This window comes from Leopardus geoffroyi, chromosome D1, assembly GCF_018350155.1.
Source record: "Leopardus geoffroyi isolate Oge1 chromosome D1, O.geoffroyi_Oge1_pat1.0, whole genome shotgun sequence".
NCBI classification, from domain to species: Eukaryota; Metazoa; Chordata; class Mammalia; order Carnivora; family Felidae; genus Leopardus; species Leopardus geoffroyi.
Genome location: NC_059329.1, coordinates 3005537 through 3033001, shown reverse-complemented (window position 1 = coordinate 3033001; position 27465 = coordinate 3005537). Strand labels below are relative to the sequence as shown.

The 27465-nt window shown below is 43.1% G+C and overlaps 1 protein-coding gene and 1 long non-coding RNA gene across 4 annotated transcripts in view; one reads left to right on the top strand and one right to left on the bottom strand.

The window, feature by feature from the left end:
• LOC123600582 overlaps window positions 1-27465 on the bottom strand; it is a 478564-nt gene that overhangs the window by 154182 nt on the left and 296917 nt on the right. The gene's annotated exons all lie outside the window — the stretch shown is intronic.
• LOC123600581 (caspase-1) lies at window positions 4557-21535 on the top strand. Of its 3 annotated transcripts, XM_045482612.1 has the most exons (11): window positions 4557-4688; window positions 5302-5568; window positions 7851-7913; window positions 9628-9882; window positions 13341-13450; window positions 14287-14460; window positions 15595-15832; window positions 16366-16530; window positions 17701-17810; window positions 19286-19389; window positions 21084-21535. In XM_045482612.1, the coding sequence occupies exons 1-10, from the start codon at window positions 4682-4684 to the stop codon at window positions 19382-19384; spliced, it is 1488 nt and encodes a 495-aa protein (XP_045338568.1). In that variant the 5' UTR covers window positions 4557-4681; the 3' UTR covers window positions 19385-19389; window positions 21084-21535. The 3 variants fall into 3 exon arrangements, with proteins under 3 accessions (XP_045338568.1, XP_045338570.1, XP_045338569.1); XM_045482614.1 differs by lacking the exon at window positions 9628-9882; XM_045482613.1 differs by lacking the exon at window positions 16366-16530.

Below are 27465 nucleotides of genomic sequence, written 5' to 3'. Positions count from 1 at the left end.
CAAGAAAGTTATTTGCAGAAGAAAAGGATTGTTGGAGGCAAGGTCATCTTCCCTTAGGGGGAAGGTGGGGGTGGTGGTTCTCATTAGGTGGATTACCTCAGCTCCCTTTGGGGAGGAAGGGAGGACGGAGAGGGCCCATGTAATAGATATTACCTCATTGAAGCAGAAAATTCCTTGCTGCAGTTAAGACAGCGTTTCTGGGGAACTGCAGTCAGGACAGGGGTGAAGCACCAGTTTGTGGACTTGTCCTAAAGGACATCATGTTGGGCCTGTGGTTTTCTTTTTCATAGTTCACAACTTGGCTAACTGTGTGGTCAAAGGGCCTAGCTGTTAGCCTATCTTGGCTTCTGACAGGCCTTCTTCTCTGAGCTTAGTCATTTACAGCTTTTGGTTGAAAGTGAGAGATGTGACTCTTCCTGAACTCCCAGGGGTCACTGAGAGTTGTTCACTGGCCTGATCTCAATGCTGTTGGGTCTCACAGAAGAGGAAGGCTGGTGGGCAGAGCAGTCGGAACACACATAGCATTTAATGACTCAGTCTGTGGCATCCCAAAACCATTATGACAGTAACATCAAAGATCACTGATTACAGATCACCGTAAAAACATATGAACAATAATAAACAAATTCAAAATACGGTGAGAATTACCAAAATGTGACAGAGACAGCAAGTTTGCAGAGGCTCTTGTGAAAACAATCCTAACAGAAATGCCTGAGGCACGGTTGCCACAAACCTTCAGTTTGTAAAAAATACACCTGCAAAGGGCAACGAAACAAGGTATATCTGTACTTATCCCAGGGCCTAGTTTTTGTTAAGCACTCAACGCAAAATAGCTATTTTGGAGACACATCCATATGACTCTCCTACTCAAGGATCCACAGCGGCTCCCTCCTGCCAGTCACATCAGCCTAGATTCCTCACTGAGGTGGACTGTTGTAAATCATCATAATCTAGACCTAACCTACCTCTCAAAACTCAGTTCCCACTGATCCCAAACAAAAACCCTTTAATTCAACCAATCTTGTGTTTCCCTCCTCCCTATGACTCTGGCCTCAGCATTTTGTTTATATTAATCTTCTCACCGGGTTGTTCTGGTCCCACATTTCTACTCTTGGTAGATACATAGATGGACAGATAGATGGTAGACGATTGATAGATAGACAGACAGATGTTAGACACATAGACGTTAGACAGACGTAGAGAGACAGATGTTAGACACATAGAAAGATGTTAGACACACAGATACATAGACAGATACATACATACATACATAGATATTAGACACATAGACATAGATAGATAGATAGATGATAGATAGATAGATAGATAAATAGATGTTAGAGTCCAGCAATCAAATTATACCACACACTCATGTACTCTGCTATTGAGTAAGAGACTTGTCCACTCTGGGCCTCCATGTTTTGATCTTTAAAACTGAGCTACTAGTAATAATTTTCCAGCATTGTGAGTGGGTAAAAGAACCTATTTCAGTGCCTAGAACACAGAAAGTTCTCAGGTTCGTTATCTTCCTTCTCCTCCATTACCCATCCGCGAACCATCCCCCTCCTGCTGCTCTACAGACTGGGTCCCGCCAGCCTCTGCAAGCTTCCCTAATGGCTTCGGGTCAGAGGGCCATAGTTAATTGGCTTTCTCACAGCACTTTTACCTATGCTCTCATCTATTGCCATTACAGTTATTCTCCATGCTTATACTTTATCTCCTCACATTATCTTCGCTTCACAGCAGCAGGTGCAGAGTCCATCCGGACGCTCTGCTTCTACACTCCACACTCCCTGGAGCAGGGAGGCGGGGAGTAGCCCCCACCTGCAGGAAGGACTGAAAGGGGAGGAGAGCTGGCTTCGGACTCAGGCTCCACAGCCTGTGCTCCCCGAGTCTCTGGACCTGGGTCTTCTCATCTGTAACATGGAATCCATGCTTAGGTAACTGTCTAACTTACACATTTGCTGTGACAGGACATGAGATTTAAAAAAAAAAAAATCAGAAGCGTTTTACAAAAATGTGTATTTGGACATGACCTTGCTTCCAGGATATCACTTGTGACTGCTATAGGTGGGAGGCACTGTGGCCACTCCATCCTGAAAAGTAAGAATATGAGCCCACCCTTCCCACAAGGGGGAGAAAAGACAAGCTTAGAGATGTAAAATAAGGTTTCCAAGATCTACATCTAATGAATGGAAGTCCACCCCAGGGCTGTTAGACCTCAAAGTCCTAGATGACAGGATGCAGCAAAGGGAAGGTTCAGACAAAGAAAACATAAAAGAATATGTTATAGTTGGTCAGTGCTCTCACTGAGATGCATTCACCATGGGGTCCGAACAGCTCTAAAAATATCAAGAAGAATACGTTTTGGAGAAAATGAGAGGGTATGTGGCTTGCTAAGTGTTGAAAATGGCACAGCCAGAATACAAGCACAGGGACCTTCTGCCTCCTAATAGCTTTCCACACCCTCTTAACACTCATACTATAGCACAGCCCAGCTAGCACAGGCAATTCTGAGATGAGCATTGTTAAATCATTACGTTCCAGTTATAACTGGACTGCTGCAATTAATGTGTGTTAAGATGATTTTTTCTATGTAATTTCCATGAAATTTGTATGGAATTTGCTACATACACATATTTTTTTTTAAAAAGTTTATTTATGTATTTTGAGAGACAGTACGAGTGGGGGGGGGCAGGAAGAGAGAGGGAGAGAGAGAGAATCCCAAGCACGTTCTGCACTGTCAGGACAGAGCCCAATGTAGGGCTTGAACCCACAACCCAAGATCATGACATGAACCGAAATCAGGAGTCGGAGGCTGAACCGACTGAGCCACCTAGGTGACCCCCAAGAGTATTTTCATTATATAAATTGGTAAGTGTGAAGGTTAATATCTGCATTTTTTCTTAGTCTTGTTATCAGTCCATCTTCCACAAAATCGATCTAGAAAATAAAATGGCTCTATTGACTTTACTTCTGGGACATGGAATATGTGCTTACAGAAAGCAGTGGCTTCTCTGGGTCTTGCCATTCTCCTGTGTCTTCAATTTCAGTGCGTCCTCCAGTATTTCACAGCCCACTCTCCTACTTCCTGTGTTCTCTTTAGCATTCACCACAGCTCGGACATTCTGAATATCGTAGTTACCTGTTAGGTTTCCTGTTTGTTTTCTCCTCTGGAGTCTGCGACCACGAGGGCAGGGGACCACGGTCTGTGTTGACTGAACCCCTGGCATCTAGACACCGTGTCTGACAGACTAGGCCATCGTCTGTATTTGCTCACTGAGTGAATGGATGAGAGGCGGGAGGCTTCTCGCAAGAGGTAAACTTAACCTAAGGCGAGTTAAAGGCACGGCACAGGTAACACAGTCGGTGGGGCTGGGACGGTGTTGTGTGGTGACAGATGGTGGCTACTTGTGGTGAGCTCAGTGTCGTGCACATACTTCTGGGATCCGTAGGTTGTAGGCTGGGACCCATGTAACACCGTGTGTCAACTAAACCCAGATGTTAAAAACCTAAAAAGACGAGCTTCATTAGATAATCTGAGAATAATTAACCTTCGCCATTTTTTCTAGTGAGAAATAGTTGTGTTACAAATAACAATAGCGCTGACCGTAGGCTTACAACCCGCCAGGCCCTGTTCTATGCAGCTTCTACATTTTCACCCACTTCATGCTCAGAACCGTGTTAGTGTGCACTATTTATGAAACCATTTTACAGAGAGAGGAAGCAAAGCAGGGGAAACTTCAGCATCTTGCCCAAGAATGAGTGGTTACAAAGCTAAGTCAGAGATTCGGAGTCCGCAGCTGGGCTTCTAGCCTCTACGGTGTCCCTAAATGCAGAGTCAGGGAAGAGCAACAGGAAAGAAAACACTGGATTCTGGGGAAAAATGTGTCCATCCCTGAAAGCAAACCTACTTCCCAGGAGCACAGCCAGGAGCTCCAGGATGGACAGAGGATGCCGTGGCTCAACCTCCCCAAATGCTATAGACTGAGTGTCTGTGTCCTTCCCAGAATCGTAGGTCGAGAAGCTGAGGCCCAAAGGGTTGATGGTTTTGGGAGCTGAGGTCTTGGAAGCTGACTAGGTCATGAGGGGCAGAGCTGAACAGAATTAGGCTCCAGAGAGCTCCTTTCCCACCACATGGGGACACGGCCAGAAGTCAGCAGCCTGAGACCCAGGGAGGGGCCAGCACCACAACCCCAATAGGGTGCTGGGGCCCTGATCCCAGACTTGTAGCCTCTGGAGCTGGGGGAAGCAAACCCCTGTGGTTCATCAGCCATCAGTCTATGCTGTTCTCTTCCAGCCAGAATGGACTGGGTACGATGCCAAAGCAGAAGTTACGTTTCCCCACCACACTTGCTGATTCCTAATGAATGGGCAAGTCTGCACTGTGTGAGTTTCACTGTCTACAGCTTTTCCCACTGGTTCCTGGCTCTCTGAGCCCCCTCTCTTCCTACTCCGACCTTCTCCAAGGGCAAGTGGAAGAAATTTCCCGAAGATACACTCCCCGATGCAGTCTAAGTTTCAGAGAACTGACTGTCTCTTGAAGCAGAGGGGGGAGGAAGACAAAACAGGATGCGAACGCGTGAACAGTGGCTGTTTCTCAACACATGTACACACCCTGCTAAAAGGAAGGTGGAAAATGCTTTCGGTTTCATACCACCGAGGCTGACAGGAAAAAGCCATGGCCGGTAAGTCGTGCACTGTCTTAAAAGGACAGCTCTTGGGGAAAAACGGTTTTGGCTTTTACTTCTAGGAATGTTCAGGCGATCAGAATTGAGGGCGAGGACACAGAGGCAGGGGGCAGGGCACAGGGGGAAAGGAGAGGGGTTCCAGAGAATTCCACAGCCTGCAGAAAGGAAAGGCAAGGGCCAGAAGGGAGCTGGGGCTTTACTGGTATCCTGTGGTTTTGCAATCCTAACTGAATTCGAAGGGCCACAGTCTGGTAGAAGGTGCGGGATCGGCCCGGGGTGGGCACCACAGGGAACGGGAGAAGAGAGTGCTGTTCCCGTGCAGGGTTTCTCTTTATCTTCCCGTGCAGGGTTGAGTAAACACGGGGCATGTCAGGACCATGCCGGGTTTCCAGACAGGAATGGCAGGGAGCCAGTGTGATTTCAGGCCGCCCGGGGAGCACGTATGGGCAAGGCCCAGGGAGCACGGACGGGTGTGCGTGGCTGGAGGATTCCTGCACTGTGGGGAGGGGGCGTCCTACTGATTCAACCCAAAGTAGGCCACCCCTTGCTGCTGACACGAGAGGCAGGCAGCCCGTTTTCGTGACTTGAGGAACCCTTGTTCTCCTACCAGACAAGGATCTGAAGGGCAAGAGGAAGCAGTTCATCAACTCAGTCGGCATGGGGACGGTCAACGGCTTGCTGGATGAACTCTTTGAGAAAAATGTGCTGAACCAGGAGGAGATGGAGAGAGTAAAATGTGAAAACGCTACAGTTATGGATAAGGCCCGAGCTCTGATCGACAGCGTCCTGCGAAAAGGGCCACGGGCGTGCCAGATCTTTATCTGTCACATCTGTGAGGAAGACACCCACCTTGCAGAGACGCTGGGGCTCTCCTCAAGTAAGAGTCAATGACTCAGACCGAAGTTCACGTAGGCCCTGTGTCTGTGCCTGACACTGGGTTTCTTCCCTGCTCGTGTTAGTTTGCGGACAGCTTCCTGGTTTCTGGCTTCGGGGCCCCATTTCTCTATCAGTGGCTCTATTCTGTGTCTCCTCTTTCTTTTTTGTTCCTGGCCTCAGTAGCCTTCTTTGGATCGAAGCTCATTCCCCGTCCTGAATATGTGGCAGCTGATTTGTTGAAGTTCATGAGAGCAGCCTGAAAAGTTTCATGTTGTATTCTCCAGCCACCCTGGCAAGGCATTTAATCAGCCAATGTCTCTCTCTCTGTCTCTCTCTCTCTCTCTCGTTAAAGTCCAGGGAACATAGTCATCTGACATAAGAACTTCGGGTCTGTAATCAAATTCACTTTGTAACCCCTCTCCAAAACTGTGCTCTCCAGGAGGAATAAAATGTATTTCGGTGATGGTGAAACCCTCAGAGAATAAATTCAGCGCTTACAGAAAAGTGAAGATTTTAAGTGGACTCTGTCTTCTAGTTACCCCCTCCCACCTTCTTCGAAGTAAGACTGTCCACTAGTGTGGGACCCGGCTGCAGACCATTCTGTGAGCCTCCCCAAACCCCCAGCTCCAGTCCTTCTGAGGGCCTAATCCTGGGCTCAGACATCTGAGCAGCCCCTCCTGTGGTCACTTAGTCCCTCCCCACAGCAAACACAGGAGACAGGGGAGTCCAGCCCCTGGTCTCTCTTGCACATGCCAAAGCCATTTAGAAAGAGAAGATGTTCTTTGAAAGTGAGAAGCCTTTTTCTCCTGGGGCTTGGGGGAAGCCTATGCCTGCTGAGTGACCCAGCAAGCATTTACCAATGAGTAATGAACTTCTCATTTCTCTTTCAGTAACTCTTTCATTTAACATACCCTCCAAATTAGAGACAACCAACAAATAACAATAAGGGCCCAGAATACTTGTAGAATAGCCAAAGCCTTCATCCTTGTCCCATTCCTTTCCATCCACAGTTCATGGACCCTAGAGGCACTCGTATAACCCACTGTGACTCCCCGTGTGTGGGGTGTGCCTCTCAAGTTGTCCCATGGTGCCTCCTCAGTGAGGGGTATAGGGCTTTGTCTCTCCCTCATCTCTCTGCCAATCTTTTTAGGCCCATAGAACATGACAATTAGATGTAATTTTCGGATGCACTCTAATGGGAGAGATCCTTCTAAGAGAAATTCCTTGGTCATAAGAAGACCGACTTTCTATTACCATAAAAGGCCTCCTCCAGAAAATGCTCTTGAAGTTACTGATGGTTAATTTACTCCAGCAGTTTAGATGGGTGGGACGGGTCAAGTGCAGCGTGCTACCTTGGGCTTGAAGTTTTGTGGGGTTCCCTGCGGCTGTCGTCCATTTGCAGCAGGGAAATGGACCACCGTTTGTATATGGAAATCTGGTCTCCAATAGGTACCATGAAAAAAAGAGTTGGGAGCATTTCTCAATTGCCAGCTTATGCCAATTCTTAAAGTTTTCGGCATAAGCTTCTCGGGTGGGTGTTGTTCTACTGAGATCCTTATAAAACCTTAAACAAATTTCAATTAAATTCTTATCTTTAAAATTGACAATCAAAAAAGTTACCAAAGAGGATTTACTAATATGTTGAGTGATTTTATGCGACCGAATACTGCAACTGAGGCGGTGGTTAGGGATCCTGGCACCTGTGTTATCGTGCAGTGCCCTATGTGGCATACTTGATTAAGAGTCTATGGATGATAACGAAGACAGGTTTGCACTCATACCCTGGCTTGGCCACTCTCTTGTTCTGTGATACTTGGGAAACTGACTTTACACTGATTGAGGGGCGACCAGGAGGTCACCTCGTTCTGATTTTCTGCTGTGGTACGTCTTGGCAAAGTTAAGTGTCCACGAGCAGATGCCTGTCCTTTTTAGGTATCTCTAAAGCCCGGCCCGGCTCTGCATGAGGCACTCCTTGCACACACCTGGTAGGCAGTAGGGGTCACCCCAGGAGCCACCGTGAAACTTATAAAGTAAGAGACCTCTTGATGCTACATCTGATGCTGTCTTTCATCGTAGAAAGCAGAAAGAGCCACGTTCAGAGACTCATCTGTTCTGCCACAAAGGTGTATAGGCTTTTGCTTCTCGGTGGTGGGTGTGGTTCTCAGCTAGTCGCATCTTGAACAGGCCTGCAGGAGGTACTTTCAAAGGGGAGCCTCTATCACATTGGCCAAGATTCCTGAGACATGAGAAGTGACTATTTTAATGTCCTTCATCTTTCCTCAGGCCCACAATCTGGAAACTCTCAGAACACCACGGACTCTGAAGTAGCGTTTCCTCCTCTTCCAGGTACTGGTATTTCCAAAGCAAGAACATCGAACTGCATCTTTCCTGACGTTAACTATATATAGGTTCATGGGATGACCTCAGGGTGAGAGGGCAGTGGGTAATTCTCGTGAACTGATCTGATGCCTTTTTCTTTTCTTAATCCATGTGCTCTAGCAGAGGCCATCCCCGTAGCTTTACTAACATGTTTATGCTCACAAGTTCTAAACCTGCGTCCCAAACCTGACTACCCACTTGAACACCACACTTCCCTGTTCGAGTGCCTACTGAACATATGCTCTCATGGCTCCCTCAGACAGCTTTTATCTCTCTGCGCCCCGAGCCTAACCGGTCATCCTTCCCCCCGCCCTGCTTCCCCTCCACTTTCCTCTGTCCTGATTAGTGACACCACTGTCACCCAGTCATTCACACCAGAAACCTGAAATCATCTTCAGTTCTTTCTTTCTCCTCACTTCCGACACTCAAGAAGCGGCCAAGCTTACTGGTTCCTCTCTCAAATCCAGACCCTGCTCTCCGCTTTCATTTCTACTACTCTTTTTCAGAACCCCTATTCCTATAGTGGCCTAGGATTCTTCAGCCATGTACTATACTTTTCTTGTCTTTAAAAAAAAAAAAAAAAGGAAAGGAAAGAAAAGAAAAGAAAAAACAGATCCGTCCTTCCCCCAGGTCCCCCCATTGGACTTTAAGCTTTATGAGGAATTTGGAAGTGTCTGACTTCTTCATAGGTACAATGCCATCACAGTAGCTGACTCAGGATGCATGCAGTAAATGTTAGTTAAAATACTTTTTTCCTGACACATTTCATCACCATTGCTAGCATACCACGTCATTAAAAAGACATTTGACAGATGCCAACTGTGTCAGAGATCTTGCTCTAGGTAACGAACAGGACAAACAAAGCTCCTGCTTTTAATGAGCTTATGAAAGTACATGAAATATGAAAGAATAGGTATTTAGGAATTTCCACCATCAGATTAAAGCTAGCCGAAAATTTTGGGATGGAAATGACACTACATTTACCCCCTTCGGCAAAGATGGGATAGAACACTATCCCACACGGTAGCAAATTAATCTACCATCCTGAAAGATGAGTCATCAGATTATTTTCAATTAAGAATTCTTTTTGAGACAAGATCTTAGGACATTAGAACTCTAGATGCATTCGCTCATTTATTCATTAATTTATACATTCGGGAGGCATATGCAGGTTTGTCAGCAGCTGAAGCACAAAGATGTGGGAATGAGACGTGGATTCAAAGACATGGTGCTTTTACCAAGGAAATTACATACAGAGGCAAGAAAAGATAGTACATTCTAGTGGAAACAAATTTACAGCTGTAGGTAACAGCATGGACTTTCCTTGGAGCAGATATTACAAATGGGCCATCACCATCACTGTGAGAAAGAGAAATGTAAAAGCAGTAGGTGGCTGGGAAGTTAGCGTTGGGCCCAGTGTCACAGAGGAGAGATGAGAAGCCCCTCCCCTCATCTTAGGTGGTGATGAGCCATTAAATACTAGCCCGTGGGCCCAGTGTGAATTTGATGGGCTGAGAGAACTCAACAGGTACAGTGCAAGAGTACAGGTAGTTTATGGGGTAGATGGTGAAATAGTCAGAAGGCATTTTCAGGGTTATTTCCCATAATGGAGAACCTTCTAGAGACAGAGCAAGACTCTAAGTTGTGCCCATAGTTGAAGGGGTCTTTGTATTTCCTACAGAGGACAAACACGACAAAAACCCATTTAAGATTTTGGAATCTGTGGGCAAAGAGCTCCTTACTGGCGTTTTGCAAGACTTGGTGGAGAAAGATGTCCTGAAATTGGAGGAAGCAGAAAAGAAAAAATTTCATGATGCCAAACCTGGAGACAAGCCCCGGGTCTTTCTGAACTCAGTGCGTCAGAAACCCAAGGAGGCAGGTCAAGCCATTGTCCAAACTTTCCTTAATACGGACAAGCATTCTACCAGTTTAGAAGGTAAACTGAAGTCACTTACAATGGGCCTCTCAAATTTTCTGGAGTCTAGTCACCTCCAAAGCCCCTCCAGGGTCCTCTATAATCCTGCCATCCTTCGTTACTAGGATGTGGTTTTCACTAAACCTGTCCTTGTCCTTTTGGAGGCCATCCTGTCTTTTGCTGGCAGGGATCCAATCCCCAATGAGCTAAGAGGCCAAGTCTTTACATGCATGTTGCTCTCAGAAAGAGGTACCTGTAGACACTTTGCAGTGAGGGATATTCGACCTTGAGCCCACGTCCTGTCACTGTAGACACTCTGGGATTTCATTCAAGCTTCTTTCCCTCCCTGGGCACCAGTCTCAGCATCTCTGAAATGGTGACAATTTTGGTAACCTCTGTGCTAAGACAGTCACTCTTCTCCAGGGTTCCCTTCCGATTACACAGGATTATAATCCACCAAGGCTCTTCACCCAGAGCACAAGTGTTTTCTTCACAAGTGAGTCATCGCTCTCAGCAGAGTGCCGGCCACACAGCAGGCACGTAATTAATACAGGATGAACACAACAAATGAAGAATGTGCAGGCAACAAATGTTACTTATCATAACTATGATTTTGCTTCTGATATTTAGACCTTTCTAGGGCTCACTCATTTCTGCAAGTTACAAAATAGGATCAGGAGAACACCTATAACGTGTCCAATCTATTAGGACATTTTAAAACTTCTGATCTACATTGAATTATAAATATTACTAGAGCCCAAATCTCGCCGGGTCCAAGGTCACTAGTGGCACACTTAATTTACGACAGTGTTTAACCTGAACTCTCAGTCCTGCATACCAGAGCTTATCAATATACTGATAAAAGTAAGCAATAATTAACAAACGATAACAGAAATTGTAGAGACTTCACTATAGCAAATGAGTTTTTTCAATGAGTCCTTTCTGGAGGTGGGGCGCCCCTGACCAGCAGGACACACACACCAGTCTGATGGACGTCCAACGTGGTGGCCTGGGCCGTGTCCTCATTAATATTTAAATTGGACCTTCGGCAGGTTTATTACTTTCCCTTAAATCTGACCCGGAATGGAGACAATGTGGATTTAAAAAAAATCAGAGATAATTCAGCAAATGGGAATCAAAACCGAAGTCATGGGAGCTTCAGAATAATTTTAGCAACTCCAGGCATCACAGTGCACATTAAATGGAAAATACATTAGGCCATCAGCCGAATCCATGGCAGGTGGGAGGCAGGCACAGGGCTTCCATGGGATCCCTCTGCACACGGAGCCTCCAGAGAGATCCCAGAATGCAGGCAGGTGGGGAAGCTGGGCGAGCTGGCCTTCTGTAGAACATAAAGACCTTGGCCAGGCCTTCTGGACATTGGCCAAGCCTTCCGGACATGGATAGGGTTCTGAGGGTTCCTAGCATGGTACTGAGGGGAGTGGGGAGAGGAGGAATCCAAGCTACTAGTTCATTTCGTGTAACAAGCTCACACTTGGGCAGGCTAACGGGCCACACACTGGTTATTCCTACAAAAAAATAACTACTTGCGTTCCTACCTCCCAAAGGGACGGCTTTGTCTTACCTGGTACCAGACCCTCTCTTTTTGTATCAGTTTAAGGGGTTCTCGGAGCATTTCATTAAGTAACAGATAAGACAAACACATTGAAATTTTTATCTCAACTCGTAATTCTCTCATTTGTTTCCACTGTGCTGCCAGGTGAGTAGAACCCCCTTTGGGAAGCAGGCTGCACTATAATATTTATTATGTGGTACTGAATGGATTCATCTCCATGCCAACCTTACCATTAAATAGGAGATGGAAATCCTATCTATTCCCAGTTTCATCTGCAAACACAGTATCTATTTGTAGATACATAATGGTCATTAGGAGCCAACATTTGTTAAGTTAGAGTGTTCGCCAAAGCTGGACACAATCTGGAAACCGAGAACTCTTTTGATGAGAAAACGTACTCTCTGACCGGAGACTATCCCAGGACCCTATATGTCCTCCCACTGGCAGAATCTTCTGGAATACAAAGGAAGAGCATGTGTCACTGTTCAAAAAAGATTCAGAAAGCTGGGTTTCCTTAAAGACTTGTAATCTGCTGCCTCTCTAGGTTTTTAGCATTTAGAAAGACATTTATCAGAAAAATATTATTTAAAAACTAATGGAAACAAATGAGTGAAATAGAAAAAAAAAAGTGTAGAATGTAAACAACTGAAAATTTTATACAGGGTAACATTGCTTTTCTCATTTAACTAAAAGAAAATCAGAGGTGTTCTTGGTTCATGTAAGTGAACACAAAGGTTTACCCATTTCATAGACAAAATCCTTCCTTTTCGAATAGCTCTTGGCAAACTTCTAAATTCTGTTTGTGAATTCTTCTTCCTCATTTCTCTGGGGTGCGGGGTGGGGGGAGCTCTGGACTTTCCAAGTGTCTTGCACAATCTCCGTCAAGTGAGGCCAAGCAGGGTCTGAGAGCACTACATTTCTCCAGGGAGTGGGTCAGGATGAGCCAGAGACAAACTTCTCCACAAGGGAGGAGGGATTTCCTCACATTTTTAAACCTGGTTGAAAACTGAGCGTGAGTTACTCAGCAACCTGGGGGCAAGTGTCACCAGAGCACAGAAGAGTCTCTGGACAGAGCCCTAGAGTTACTACACAGCAGTGACCCTCTACATAGCTGACCTCACAACTTGGCGACAAGTCACCGAAGCCTGTCTCCTCTGGAAAGGTCAAGAGTCTGGGCCAAGTGACAAGCTGGATGGTACACAATTCAAGATCCCATTACGTGTCTGGGGTGTATTGCATGAAATAAGAACGGGCTCAAAATTGTACATCGTCCCACAGGACGGCCACTAGCCATACCTGGCTATTGGGTGCCTGACTCCTGGCTGGTAACACATGCCAAAAGGGTGATATTTTGGACATATCATGTTAAAATGTAGTGCTAATGTTAGTACTAATGCCAATTAATATTAATTAATGTCATCTGTTTCTTTTTAGTTTTTTTTTTTTAACATGGACATTATAAAATTTTGACTTGCACAGGTGGCCCAATTACATTTCTAATGGCTAGCCCTCCAATAAATATTAGCTCAATATGTCCTTGCTCGGAGACGATAGAAAGTCTACTTGGATGAGTGAGGACCCTACAGTAAAACCACTAGAAAAATCAAACTGTTTCTGCTGAAGGTGGAAAGGCTAAATTTGACCCCAAATCATCAAGGCGTTTTCTTCAGAATTCGCAGAATCTACTATTGCACTTTCAGGTGGATCTTCTTTCTCTACTAAAAATCCCTCCCTTCTTTCCTAGTCAAAATACATCTCCTCACACTAGAGGTTAGATACAGTCATAACCCTTGCGTGTTAAAAAATCTTCTGCCCATAGTTTCCCTTCTTTGTCAGTTTCTGAAGTGGTAAGTGGGTCACAAAGGCAGATCTCATAATTTATGTCATGTGATGTATCCTGCAGCTAGCGTGAATAACATGCCTGGGCCGGCTGAGCCAGAAGAATCTGTAGATGCTCTCAAGCTTTGTCCTCGTGAAAACTTCGTGAAACTGTGTAAACAGAGGGCTGAAGAGGTGCTGTGCTCGTCCGTGAAATAGAGAATAAGAGAGAAACAACTGTTTTCACGAAATACACGGTTTCCTAAAGCACTACCTGCAAAGTTTGGGGAGTGGGGGCAGTGGTCATCTTACCCATAGATGCTTTGGGCAAGGAGGAAATCATGGGGCCTCACATAGACTCTAATTCTCTTTCAACCCCATGATAAAATGTACATTTCTCACTTTGTTCCTCTATTTGTTCCAGTATCTATTTGTGATTTATGACAATTTTAGCCGTAGTCATGGATGCAAAATATGTATAAGAGAATATGGCCAAGTAATAATTGTTTGCATTCTAGTGAAAATCCTAGATATAAGGCATATTTTTAAAATATAATTGAAGCCTGCATAGCACTGTATGTTGCTATGTTTCCAAAAACCAGTACCAGAATAATAATGTTACCAAAGGCAAAGGATCACTGATGCAATCGTTTTTAGCCGGGGCCACTGGCAGGGGTCTCCCGGCGTTGACAAAAATTGATCTGAATCTTGAATTCTAAGAAAGATGAGACCAGGCAGAGAAGAGAGAGGAAGAGACAGTAGGAAATATTCGAGGGCCCTCAAGATTCCTGAGTAACCCTCGCAGATATATACTGGGTCCTGTTCCAGGCTCTTAAAAGATCATTTACTTCCAATTTGTAATTCTTTCCATTGTCAACTCAATCCACTGTAAAGAGTTAAGAAGGCAGGGTCTTCTGGTTCAGGGGCTGGGAGAGCTACATGAGCCCCTTAGCACGTAACAGGGACTGGTGGGTGAGGCTTTCAGTGGAGAGGGAGACAAACTGAACTCACTGCAAATCCATTTCTGGCAGATCTACCCAATAAAGGAGAGAAAGGATCGTACTCGTCTGGCTCTCATCATATGCAACACGACGTTCGATCATCTTTCTCTCAGGAAGGGGGCTGACCTTGACGTTGCAGGGATGAGGAGGCTGCTTACAGACCTTGGCTACAGTGTGCACATAAAAGAGGAACTCACTGCTAAGGTAGGGACCCCTAACTTGCCCCAAACAAGTACATGTTCAACATCCATACCGCTACTAACACGTTAGTGTTACCATATTAGGCAAATATTTTGACAGCCTTAAGCCATGTGTGTGTGTGTGTGTGTGTGTGTGTGTGGGGGGGGGGGTATTTATAAAATGAAAGTATTGGAAAGTAAAATCTATGCCTCTTTTGAGCTCTAACTGTTGTCAGTTCCATAAATGAACAAAGTGATTGGCATGTTCCAAAGTGGGATGATTAGGACTTGGCCCCAACACTGCCCAGAAAACTCTAGAGTAACGAGCGTTTAGCAAGAATGTACTTGCCACGAATGTACTGAGTCCCAACTGTGTCCTAGGGGTTATTCCTGGCACTGGGTACAGGTCTGTGAATGAGACAGGAAGCTCCCGCCTGCCACAATCTAGGTGCACTTAGCGAGAGTAATCAATCAGTAAGCAAAACAGAAAATTTCAGGGTGTCTCTAGAAGAGCGAAAAGAGTCAAAAGCAAGTGAAAAGGAAACATGAGAGCAAACTGGTGAGTGGGGAGCAAGAACGTTGGACGGGGTGGTCGAGAGAAACCTCTCTGAGGAGATAACAGAGAACGAGGCACCCCAGTGCATGGAACAAGACGGGTCCAGAAAGGCGTGGATGAAATACATTCCAAGGGACAAGTCTGAGCGGAATGGGAAAGCTGGCACAGGAGCACCACAGAAAGACTATGGTGACCGCAGCCCAGGAGAGGAGGAGGCAGGGCGAGAGAGGGTATTCGTACATCCACGGTTCGATTTCATTCTAAGCACGGTGGGATGGGTTTTACAAGGGAAGCTGTGTGATGCCTTTATGACACAAAACTCTGATCAGGTAATGAGAGAAAAGACAGAGATGGAAAGGAAAAACTACATAAGGGACGGGAGGCGAGTGCAACATGTATAAACCAGAGGATGGTTTATATAGTGTCGTCAGGAGCAGAAAGTTCCACCCACTGCTCCATGATAGGAAGATGGGGCAGCCACCAGGAGAAGGCACAGCACGTGGAATGCCACGGATGCTTCTTAACACTGTGCATGAGAAGCAGGAGGTCAGGCTAAGTGAAATGCTTGTCCCTGTCAAAGTGAGACTTGGAGGTCTTTTTCAGGAAATGGAATCAGAGCTGAGGGCTTTTGCTGCCCGTCCAGAGCACAAGTCCTCGGACAGCACATTCCTGGTGTTCATGTCTCATGGCATCCTGAGTGGAATCTGTGGGACGAAGTACAGTGCTGAAGGGGACCCAGATGTATTGGCTTATGACACCATCTTCCAGATCTTCAACAACCGCAACTGCCTTAGTCTAAAGGACAAGCCCAAGGTCATCATCGTCCAGGCCTGCAGAGGTGGTGAGTTCTGAGATGAAGCTGTTTGCAGAGAACTGTGATGTGTACTTTTTTGCTAGAGGAAACGACTGTAGACCCAATTCAGGCCACAGAAACCAAACTGAACTATTAGGAGAGTCCACCTAGGGGGCTGGTAGCACGAGAATGTGCCCTGTCAAGTGACACATCTCTACTTGACTTAATCCAGGGTCTTTTAGGTTTTGTGGAGTGGCATTTGGGGGGATAAAAAGGAAACAAAAATTATTTAGCGAAAAATCTAAGTCTGCTCTCTGAAATGATGCAAGTGAGGCTTTAACTCCTTTGTTGATCTTAGCAAATGGGTTCTTCCAGTTTTATGACATTCTCACCATTAGTGGGCACGTTGCTCAACAACACGAGAGAAAGGCAGAGTGGTGTGTGTGTGTGTGTGTGTGTGTGTGTGTGTGTGTGTGTGCGTCTGAAACTGGTTAGAATAAATATTTAACAAGAAAGAGGTGAGTAATTGGACCAGACATACTCGGAGCTGTACTGTGTGCAGCGAGTCGATGTCTCCACAGAAAATTTGGGGGAACTGTTGATCAGTGACTCTCCAGCGGCGCCAATGGACAGCACTACACAGATGGGTAGCAGCCTTTCACAGGTGGGTGACAACCTAGAGGACGACGCCGTTTACAAGGTCCACGTGGAGAAGGACTTCATCGCTTTCTGCTCCTCAACCCCACGTACGTGTCCTTCTGTTGCAGACAGGGAGTGGGGGGCCCGAGGCCAGCTCTGAGTGATTCTAGAAAATCAAGACAGGCTCTGTGCAACAATGACCTGAAGCAAATTTTAAGGGTTGATGTCTTTTATGTTTTGTCTTGTCTGTTCTACGGGGATAAAGATTCTCTTATCCCCCATATGTTCTAAAATTGTGCTTTTATTATAAGTGCAATGCTTTATAGTCAAAGGCACACCAAACATTAAAACAACCTCATGGAAGGAACCCCCTGACCATAAGGCATTTTAACATAAATGATGGATTCAGTTTTCTATTGAATCCAGTCAACATTTTGAGAAGAGTTTTTATGGATCCTGGGACTGGCTGCCCTTTTCCAGGGATCCAGGGCAAGCCTTGCCTCTGTATTTCCCATTTGATACTTTCTGTAGGTATGCCATCACACACCCCAGCAAGGGATTTGGATGCCCTGTTAGAGGAGTACAAAATGGTACTAGGGGGCTTATTAGACCCTACTAATAGAACAGTGTAGAATTCTTGAGCTCAACATAATCACCTGAAGAAGCCTGACATTTGAGTGCTTTTAATTTGCAAGTTTTTATTTTTCATCTTTTTAAACCCGTTTATGGAATCATAAGTGACATACAAAATACTATGCATATATAGTGTATATGATGTAACAAGTTTGGAGATAAGTATGTATCTGTGAAATCATCACCACAATCTATGCCATGAACATATCGATCCCCTCCAAGAGTTTCCTTTGGGTCTGTTCATCTATTTTATTTGCTATATTGTGAAAGGAGAGTATGAAATCTGTAAAGAGCCACCTGTGTAAACATGGGGACATTCTTGAATCCATTTGAGCTTCTATTGTTGCCTCTGTAAAATGTGATAATTCCAGTTATCTGTCAAGCAGATGAACACGGGGCATGTAATAAAAAGTCAGTCCGTCCTAACAATACAGTGCCATCTCCCACAATTCTGATGAGCTGCCCCATTAGGTCAATCTCTACTAGCTTTTGGTGTGTTGGTTTGTTTCCTCTCTGTGGAAAAGGGTTATAAGTGCTTCTCCTCAACATGTCGAGAGAATTACCACGCTATGCTTTAGAAACAAATATAAGCAACCTAAGGGTGAAGGCCACAGCCCAAGGGTGACCGCTTCCTGTCTCCTTAGATCACGTGTCTTGGAGAGACGTGAACAAGGGATCTCTCTTCATTACACAACTCATCACGTGCTTCCAAAAGTATTCGTGGTGCTCTCATCTGGAGGAAGTATTTCGGAAGGTAAGCTTGTCTCTCCTCTTCTAGTCACATGTTGCTTAGGAGGGCTTTGTTATTATCTGCCTTTCAGGGGACAGTGGCAGAAATGTCAGGCAAACACAAGTAGAGTGGCACCTGGTTTTTGTCATCTAGGTGTTTAAAACCTGATACAGAAAAAAAATATCAATGCGTAGAAGCAGGAGATCAAAATATATTAAACAATAATAGAAAATATAAGCTTGTCTCTCATGGGATTTAAGTTCTTACATTTCAAAGAGTGGGAGGTATTTGGATTAATTTTCATTGTTTAATTTATTAAATAAATAGGGTTGGGTGGCATACTTGGTGGTGGGTTCCATCCTGGCAACAAGGGGGCGAATGAGACATATGTGACATAAGGCTGTGGAGCATTTACACTCTTGTAAGAGAGATGATTGCTGGGATAGGATCCATAAAGACAAAGACTGAGGACATGTGAAAGAGAAGACAGGAGAAGACGTTCTTTGAATGGAGTGGTCCAGAAGGGAAGACGTGATATTCCTTCCCCGGCTCAGGACATACCTGGGTCCTCCTTCTAGTTTATTTCCCTCTGTAGCTCCCGCAAGCATGCATGCCATCAGGGTATGCGTTTATTTGTTTCTTTTTCAACTGCATTCATTCACTCAAATGAGACCTTAATGAAGGCAGGGATTTGCTAAACACCTCAACATTCAGGCACATAGGAATTAATATTCATTGAATGAATAAATGCATGAATAATAAATATATGCTCCTCCCCTCTTTTTAGGGAGAAAGGGATTGGTATTAAGAACATGGAAAAGTGTGTTGTGTTTCCATTCAAAAACACAGAGGACAGGTACACTCTTATGGAAAAAGAAGGCTACACCATTAGCAAATTGGAGAAAACTGCAGTGTGACATGAGTCAGGGTCTCTATAAGAACTTAGCAAGTCGACAAACAGGATTTATAGACTGCACTTTGAAGGGCATTTCTAGGAAAAGACTAGCAATAGTCGATCTAGGTTAAGTAGGATCTCATTGATCGGTCTGTGTCAAAAGACTTCAGGTCAGGTTGGTGGAGGGGATGTGAAAGTTGTTCATTGTTCCAGACTTAAGAACAAAATTCTGGGATTTGAGTCTCATTAAATTGAGGAGTTAGCCCTGGTGGATGTAGAACGTAGAGAATTCTCGAAACCGAGTTCTCACGAACAGACCCCAAAGGAAAATTGGTCATTAGACCCATAGATCAGAAAACAGGAAATGGAAGTTTGAAAGGCCTTGGATTAGATATAAAGTATGTGAGATAAAGAGCTATTGTGACAGAGGGTGTCACTTTTAAGAGGGAAGGCAGCAGTGGCAGGAAGTTAGAGTATCCATGGGACCAGCCTCATCAGTCCTGGGAGCACCCTGCATGCCCAGAATTTTCGGGCTCGAGGTGGAAACTCTTTTCTGAGAATTCCTAAGAGGTAGGCCTCACCTAGCACCTCTTTTTGGTTTTAGGTACAACAGTCATTTGAAAAACCAAATGTTAGAGCCCAGATGCCCACCATTGAACGACTATCCATGACAAGATACTTCTATCTCTTCCCTGGCAATTGAAAAAAGTAAGTATCAAGAGCTGTTGGCAGGTGAAGTGAATGGTGAGGTCCAGTGACCCATGGCAGCTGACAGCTGAGACGGTCACAGTAGTGTGCCTTGTTGATGTAGTCTGGCCATCAGTTGCTGTTTTTTACTGTACTTAATGTGCGTCTGGCCCCTACCTCCACCTCCACAATCCATCCATCCATCAATCAATCAGTGAGAGAAGCCAAACGAAGACAGGAAGTAATAACCTACGAAGGACACACGGTAGCAGTTATTAACACAGAAATGTGCTCACGCTTCCATTATTACTTATACTCATCTCTCATTCTCTACCTGCCCTCCCCTCCCTCACACTCAGTCACCACACAGTGCCTCAGATCCTGAAAACACACAACACAGAGGAGCTGACCATGGAGAAAGCAGGACTTTGGTCCTCTGAGGGCATGCACTCCCTCACTACTTTGAGCTATCATCATCACACAGTATGAAATCTATCCGGGACTGTAAAGCTTGTGGTGAGGCCAACTCTGGTTCTCCAGCTGTTCTCACAGTGTGGATCTCAGAACACTCAGAGTGCGGTCTCAGATCTGCAAATACTACTCAAGTATCAAAACCCCTTCAAGCACCCATCTCACATATTATTATTATTATTATTAGGCAAACTACTTTAGAATGGGTACATCAAGGTTAGACCCAACAATTATTTTACTCCCTCATAGCAGCTTTATATCATTCCACATTATAAACAATTCTTAGTATCCCTCTCAGACACATAATTTAAATTATATTTTATCATAACGTTTATCTCAGTAGTTTAAATATTTACCCATATTCTGGTTTCTGACAATTTGGTTCCATAATTGCACAGATATCTCAGTATAATAGCTTTTAAGGCCTAATTAGTCCAGTAGAACCACATCTGGGGATTGAATTATTGATGTGATGCATTTCTCAAGCAGTTACTATGTCCAGGTTCTGTTCCAGTTGCTTGTAATCTACCAGTAAGCAAAATAAATGGAGTCTTTGCTCTGAGAAAGCTCATACTCTAGTGAGTGGAAACAGACTCTAAATACACAAGGAAATATATCCTATGTCAGAGAGGGATAAGAGCTGAGAAGAAAGATAGAGACTAAAGAGACACAAAAAGGTGGATGCTGCAGCGCTATCTATAGATTAATCAGGCAAAGTTTCTTTGAAGTGATAAAATGGTAAAATCAGAACAAAGAATGGACAGACTGGGGAGGGAACCTCGTGGTATCATGCGCAGGGGGAAAAGTGTCCTAGCTCAGGGAACAGCAAGTACAAACACCCTAAGGCAGAAATGCAATTAACATGTCTAAAGAACTGCAAAAAGATGGTAAAGTGGAGGCAGATGAGATTGGGGAAAATGGCTGAGACGACCTAAGAAAAGCAGTGGGGAGCCTGATCACAAGGACCTTGGTGGTCACAGGGTAAATGTCTTACATATTTTATGCCCGGTGAGATGGACAATATTTCAAGTGCTTTGCACAGATAAATGATATAATTTCATAACAGATTTGGCAAAGATCACACTGAGTATTTTTAGCAGACAGATTATAAGGGTCACAAATATAAACCAAAGGAAGTGGCAAAAAGTACCCAGAAGAGGATGAAAAAAGAATCATAATAAGGGATGGACTAAAGGCTTCTGGGGATTACCGTCGTGACCTTCTGTTCTTTTTCTCTCCTTCAGGCAATCATGGGCAGTCCAGCCCTTCTTGACCAACTTGGAAAAGTACCTTAGGTAGCACAACACACTCATTTAACGTTTGGTATCTCAATAAAAATGAAAACAACTAAACTGTGCCCTGTAAATCCTCCCAAAGAGAATATAATTTCAATTAAAATGGTGGCTGGTTGGAAATGAAGTGTAAGGAGCAAGCTGGAGTTTCCAGCTTAATGACTCCTATCGTGTCTGCACGTCACTGGGTGAAGACAGCTGGCCATGACTTTGGCCCTCAGTACAAGGTGAAAGGAGACGGTGCCCATCTGGAGACCAACACTGTAAATTAGCTCCCCATTTGTACACTCTCAAACCCTGGATCTATATGATGATGTAGAACAAATTTTCTAATTCATTACTTAATCAACATGATCTGTTGGGCTCATTTTTTTTCCTCAGTAAACTATTATGATTTCAGCAAATTAATCCCATATATCTTTCTTCCCATAAGTTAATTTTCTTGTTATTGTTTTCCTCAGACTCTGCATGTTCCACATTTCAGAAAAATTTTATCCCTTGCAAGCTCTTGGCTATTGAGATCAGTTGGGCTTTGATTCAAGACGGTTTAAAGTCAGTGTATTTGTAGAGAAATACAAATATAATTGCATAAATGGCAGTAAAGTGAAAGGGGGGTGTTAGTAATGGAAAAGACAGCATCCACAGTTCCGGAGGGATGAATGTTGGTAGAGGAATTTGGGCAACATGGCCATCAGAACTACTATGGAAGGAGATGTACCACTTCTGCTATGTGTACAGAGAATGCTGGATAGATATTTTAACACATGGCTGAACTAAATTTAAAAAAATAAAAGGATGCTCTAGATATCAAATGTAACTATAATAGTTAAATTTATACAGATCAATTATATGTCAGGATTAATGTAAAGATTTTGATTACTGTGAGGGATTTTTGTATATAAGTAACTAATTTAATCATAACAACAGCCCTGTAATAATCAACATCCCTGTTTTACAGACAGTGAAACAAAAGAACATAGAGCTTAAATGACTTGTCCAAAGTCACAGTCAGCACGTGGCCACAACAAGACAGGAGTGCCCAGACTCACTCTGGAATCAGAATTATTAACCATTGTACTGTGTTGCCTCTTCAAAGCAAGGAGAGACTAGAACGGTCAGGATTCTGAACTATAGGGGTTAAGTGAATTTTGAATTGCAAGGGTTAACTAACATTACAAAGATTAATGATGTTTTTATTTCTGGACTTGGCCTACCTATGTAGAAACATGAGCCACATCACAAAGATCCAAAGACACATATTATATATACCTCATTCTCTGGCTACTGAGTGTTAATACTAGAAATCCACTAGCAGAAAGACTGCCTCACATCTCAACGCAAAATTGAAATATATAAATCAATCAATCAATAAATGCACATACATAATTCATATACATATACAAGTGTATATGTACAACACATACAAAAACAAGGAAGAAAAACGTATGAACTAAGCATTCGACTTGAGAAGTCAGAAGAATAGTAAACCAATACATAAAAAGAAGTAAGCAAATAATAAAGATTAAAAAGAAATCACGAATAAAATGGTAAGGAAACAAAGGACTGAGCAGGTCATTAAAGCAAACGCTGGCCCTTTAACAGGACGAATCAAATCACAGACATTCAGCAAGACTGAAAATGAAAAAAACAGAATTAGCACAAAGACAGTGGCAGAAATACAAAGGCACAATAAATACAGACAAAAATATACAGAAAAAAAACAGAGAATATCATACATAACATAGGAAATACATGGAAATTTTTCCAGAAAAGGTAAATTAATACACAATAAAGTAAGAAGCTGAATGGATCCATAAAAATTCAAGAAATTAATTTGTATTTGTCATATCTAACAGCAGAAAAGGTTAATAGACCCAAATCGTTGTAGACTGGTCTAACAAAACTTCTACGAAACTGATGAGCTCTACTTTAAATAAACACTTCCACATCAAAAAGAGAAGTACACTTCTTAAGTTGTTTTACAGGGCTTCTCTAAAACTGAAACAAAATTACAGAAGAAGAAAAGTTAGAAAAATATCAGCTGATTTTTCATTAAATTTATGTAAAGATTCTAAAAAACATGCTAGCAAAGAAAATCTAGCCATAACTGAAATAATATTAATATTTATTAACTAGTATTTAATGATACTAGTATTTACACCAAGAATGGGGTGACATAATAACAGACATATTTATGATAGCGTTCCTCAAAAAAATAAGATGAAACAGTAGATGCAATAATTTTAAGAAGTTTACAAAGGCATTCTGTAGTATTCAGAAATTGTTTATAATAAAAAATAGGGGCACCTGGGTGGCTCAGTCGGTTGAGCAGCAACTTTGGCTCAAGTCACGATATCAAGGTTTGTGAGTTTGAGCCCCTCATCAGGCTCTGTGCTGATGCCTCAGAGCCTGGAGCCTACTCCAGATTCTCTGTCCCTCTCTCTCTGCCCCTCCCCCATTCACACTGCATCTCCCTCTGTCTCAAAAATAAAATAAACATTAAAAAATAAATAAATAAAAGATGAAAAATTAACACCTGAAGAAAACAGGAAGAAAACCAATTCCTTAATCTAACGCATATACTTAATAAAAAGCCTACCAATAAAATAGAAATAGAGGAAAAACAATATGAGAAAATCTGTAGCCTTCTTATGCAGAAGTATTTGAGTATTACCTTTATATAATATACAAGTAAAAAAGATTTCTAATCAATTTTGCACTAGAGTTCCAAGCCGATTAAGCCAAAAGTAAAAACTATGGAACACAAGAAATAAAATCATTACTGCTTTTGAAAAATATGATTTTATTCATTAAAAATCTCTTCCAATTAATAATAAACTCCTTGGATTTGCAAGAGTTCAAATCAGTATACAAAATTTAACGGCATTCTTGTATTCCAAAGAAAATCAGGAAGTGTTTGCTTTTTTTAAAGCCTCTCTTTGCAATAAGAAGCGAATAACATAAGATACTTGAAGATAATCCTAAACAAATAGTCACAAGGCATATATGGAAAAATATATTTTAAAAAATCCCTGAGTGATATATATATATAAAAGATTTAACTACTATGAGAGATATATAATCCCATTGATTAGAAGACAAAAAAATATAAAGGTTTCAATTTGCCACCCAAATTAATCTATAAACCCAAGAGAACAACAAAGAAAACATAATAGCATATTTTATTGAACTTAATAGGTTATTTATACACTTTGTTTGGAAGGTGAAGTAGTAGGAATCACTAAGAAAACAATTTTGTTTTAAGAGGATGGAGATTGCCTAAATGGGAATCAAGACATGATATATAACTCTATGAAGGGAAACAAAAACAAACATAAACTACTGGGACTTCATCAAGATAAAAAGCTTCTGCATAGCAAAGGAAACAATCAATACAATTACAAGGCGGTCTGTGAAGTGGGAGAACATATTTGTAAATGACATATCTGATAAAGGGTTAGTATCCAAAATCTAAATAGAACTTATCAAACTCAACACCCAAAAAATACATGATCCAGGTAAGAAATGGGCAGAAAACATGAATAGACACTTTTCCAAAGAAGACATATAGATGGCCAGTATACACATGAAATGATGCTCAACATCGCTCATCATCAGGGAAACACAAATCACGACCACACCGAGATACCACCTCACACCTGTTGGAATGGATAAAATTAACAACACAAGAAACAACGGATGCTGGCAAGGAGGTGGAGAAAGGGAACCCTCTTGCACTGTGGTGGGAATGCAAACTGGTGCAGCTACTCTAGAAAACAGTCTGGACACTCCTCAAAATTTAAAAATAGAACTACCCTATGATCCGGCAACTGCATTAGGCATTTACACACAGAATACAAGAATACTGATTCGAAGGGTACATGCACACAAATGTTTATAGCAGCACTATGTACAAGAGCCAAGTTATGGAAAGAGCCCAAATATCCACTGACTGATGAGTGGAGAAAGAAGATGTGGTATATGTATACACTGGAATATTATTTAGCCATCAAAATGAATGAAATCTTGCCATTTGAAACGATGTGGATGGAGCTAGAATGTATTATGCTAAGTGAAATAAGTCAGTCAGAGAGAGGCAAATACTGTATGATTTGACTCATATGTGGAATTTAAGAAACAAGAGATGAACATATGGGAAGAGGGGAGAGAGAAGAGAAGGAAACAAACACAAGAGACTCTTTTTTTCCTTAAAAATTTTTTTTTAATGTTTATTTATTTTCGAGACAGACAGACACAGAATGCGAGTGGGTTGGGGCAGAGAGAGAGGGAGGCACAGAATCTGAAGCAGGCTCCAGGCTCTGAGCTGTCAGCACAGAGCCTGACACGGGGCTTGAACTCACGAGCTGTGAGATCACGACCTGAGCCGAAGTCAGACGCTCAACCGACTGAGTCACTGAGTCACCCCCTAACACTAAGGACTCTTAACAACAGAGAACAAGCTGAGGGTTGATGGAAGGTGGGGGATGGGCTAGATGGGTGATGGGCATTTAGGAAGCCACTTGTTGGGGCATCTGGGTGGCTCAGTCAGTTGACCATCCAACTCTTCATTTCCGCTCAGGTCATGATCTACCAATTTGTAAATTTGAGCCTGGCATGGGGCTCTGTGCTGTCAGAACCTGTTTGGCATTCTCTCTTTCACTTTCTCTCTGCCCTTCCCTCACTTGTGCTCTCTGTCTCTCCCTCAAGATAAATAAACAAACATTAAAAAAAAAAAGAAAAAAGGAGGCACTTGTGATGAGCACTGGGTGCTGTATGTTGATGAATCACTGACTTCTACACCTGAAACCAATACTGCACCGTACGTTAACTAACTAGAAATTAATCTTAAAAAATGAAACTAAAAAGTGAATTCAAAGATGATTAAAAAAAGAAGGTGCATAAACCAAGGGCAGGCCTTTTTAAAATGCGCAAAATCAATAAAATATCCATTCACTCAGTAAAACTACAAATATTCAATAATGACTATATGGCAGGCATTTGGCACTGAGAACAAAACAAAGTTCCTCTCCTTATGGGGCTTGTACTTTAACGGGGAACAGGGAGAGAATATATAGAAACTAAATAAATACACAGTTTATCAGCAGAGTAGACGTGATGTAGAGAGGGAGCCCATCATGGGACATGTGAAGGAAGAACATTCCAGACAGAGGGAAAAGCGAGGAGAAATGGGCTGAGACAGGAACATGCTTGATGTGTTTGAGCAGGAGCAACGAGATGATGGCTGGAAATCCACAGACAAAGAGGAGTGGTGGAAAGTTAGGACATGAGACCGAGGAATTCACCATGTCCAGACTATACAATGTGCCATTGCTATAAAAGACCTTCCACTTTTACTCTAAGATAGAAAACTGTAGACAATGTTGAGTGGATGAATGAATTAAATGGTCAGAGTTACATTTTATCGAGATCAGTCTGGCTCCCAGGTGGAGAGGAGAATGGGAAGGATGAGGCCAAGGTAGACCCAGAAACAGGACTTGGAAGGCTATGGCAAAAATTCAGAGTTGAGGGCAGTCCAGATCTGGATGACAGATGCAGAGGGCAATCCTTGCGTTCTGAAGGTAAAGCCGACAGGATTGGAGAAAATGAGAGAAAGAGTGTAGGACTTAAATGTTCTACTCTTGGACACTAGAAGAATAAAATGGAAAACATTCTAACAGGGGGTAGGTTTGGGGGCACTGAGACATCTAGTAGGCAGTGAAATAGATGCCCACTGGATACTGGCTATATGAGCCCGGCATTCAGGGGGCAGGCATGGGCTGGAGGGGAAACTTTTGTGCTGTCCTTCTATGTATAAACGGTATCAAAAACCAAGCTGCTGCCTGAGGCTGCTGAATGAAGGAGGACAGACAGAGCAGAGGCCCTGAGATGGGAAGTCACTGGCCAAGTTCACCAAGAAAAGCAGCCAGTGACATCATGGGAGAACGAAGACAGGCTTGTGATCTGGAAGGCAAACGAATGAAGGGTTTCCGGAAGAGGCGCAAATATCACTAGGAAATGCTTCTAACGTCAAAAACTGAGACAGTACCTAATGTGTTGATTCTTATAAATATCTGTCATACATTGTGAAACTGTAAAAAGCAAATGACTGACGAGATGAGGGAAAAGTTAGAGGTAAATGTGTTTATCTAGTGGGGAATAACAAACTGTCCCAAAACTCAGTGGGTCAGTCACCCGTGTGGTCCTTCTCGTCTCTGGGATTCTCCATTTGTCTGAGATCACCAGCACACAGGCTAGGAACCTACTGACATTTCTGGGATCGTTTACGTATTAGTAAAACATCTGGCTTTGGAAGCCTGAAGCTGGTCTCCGATGG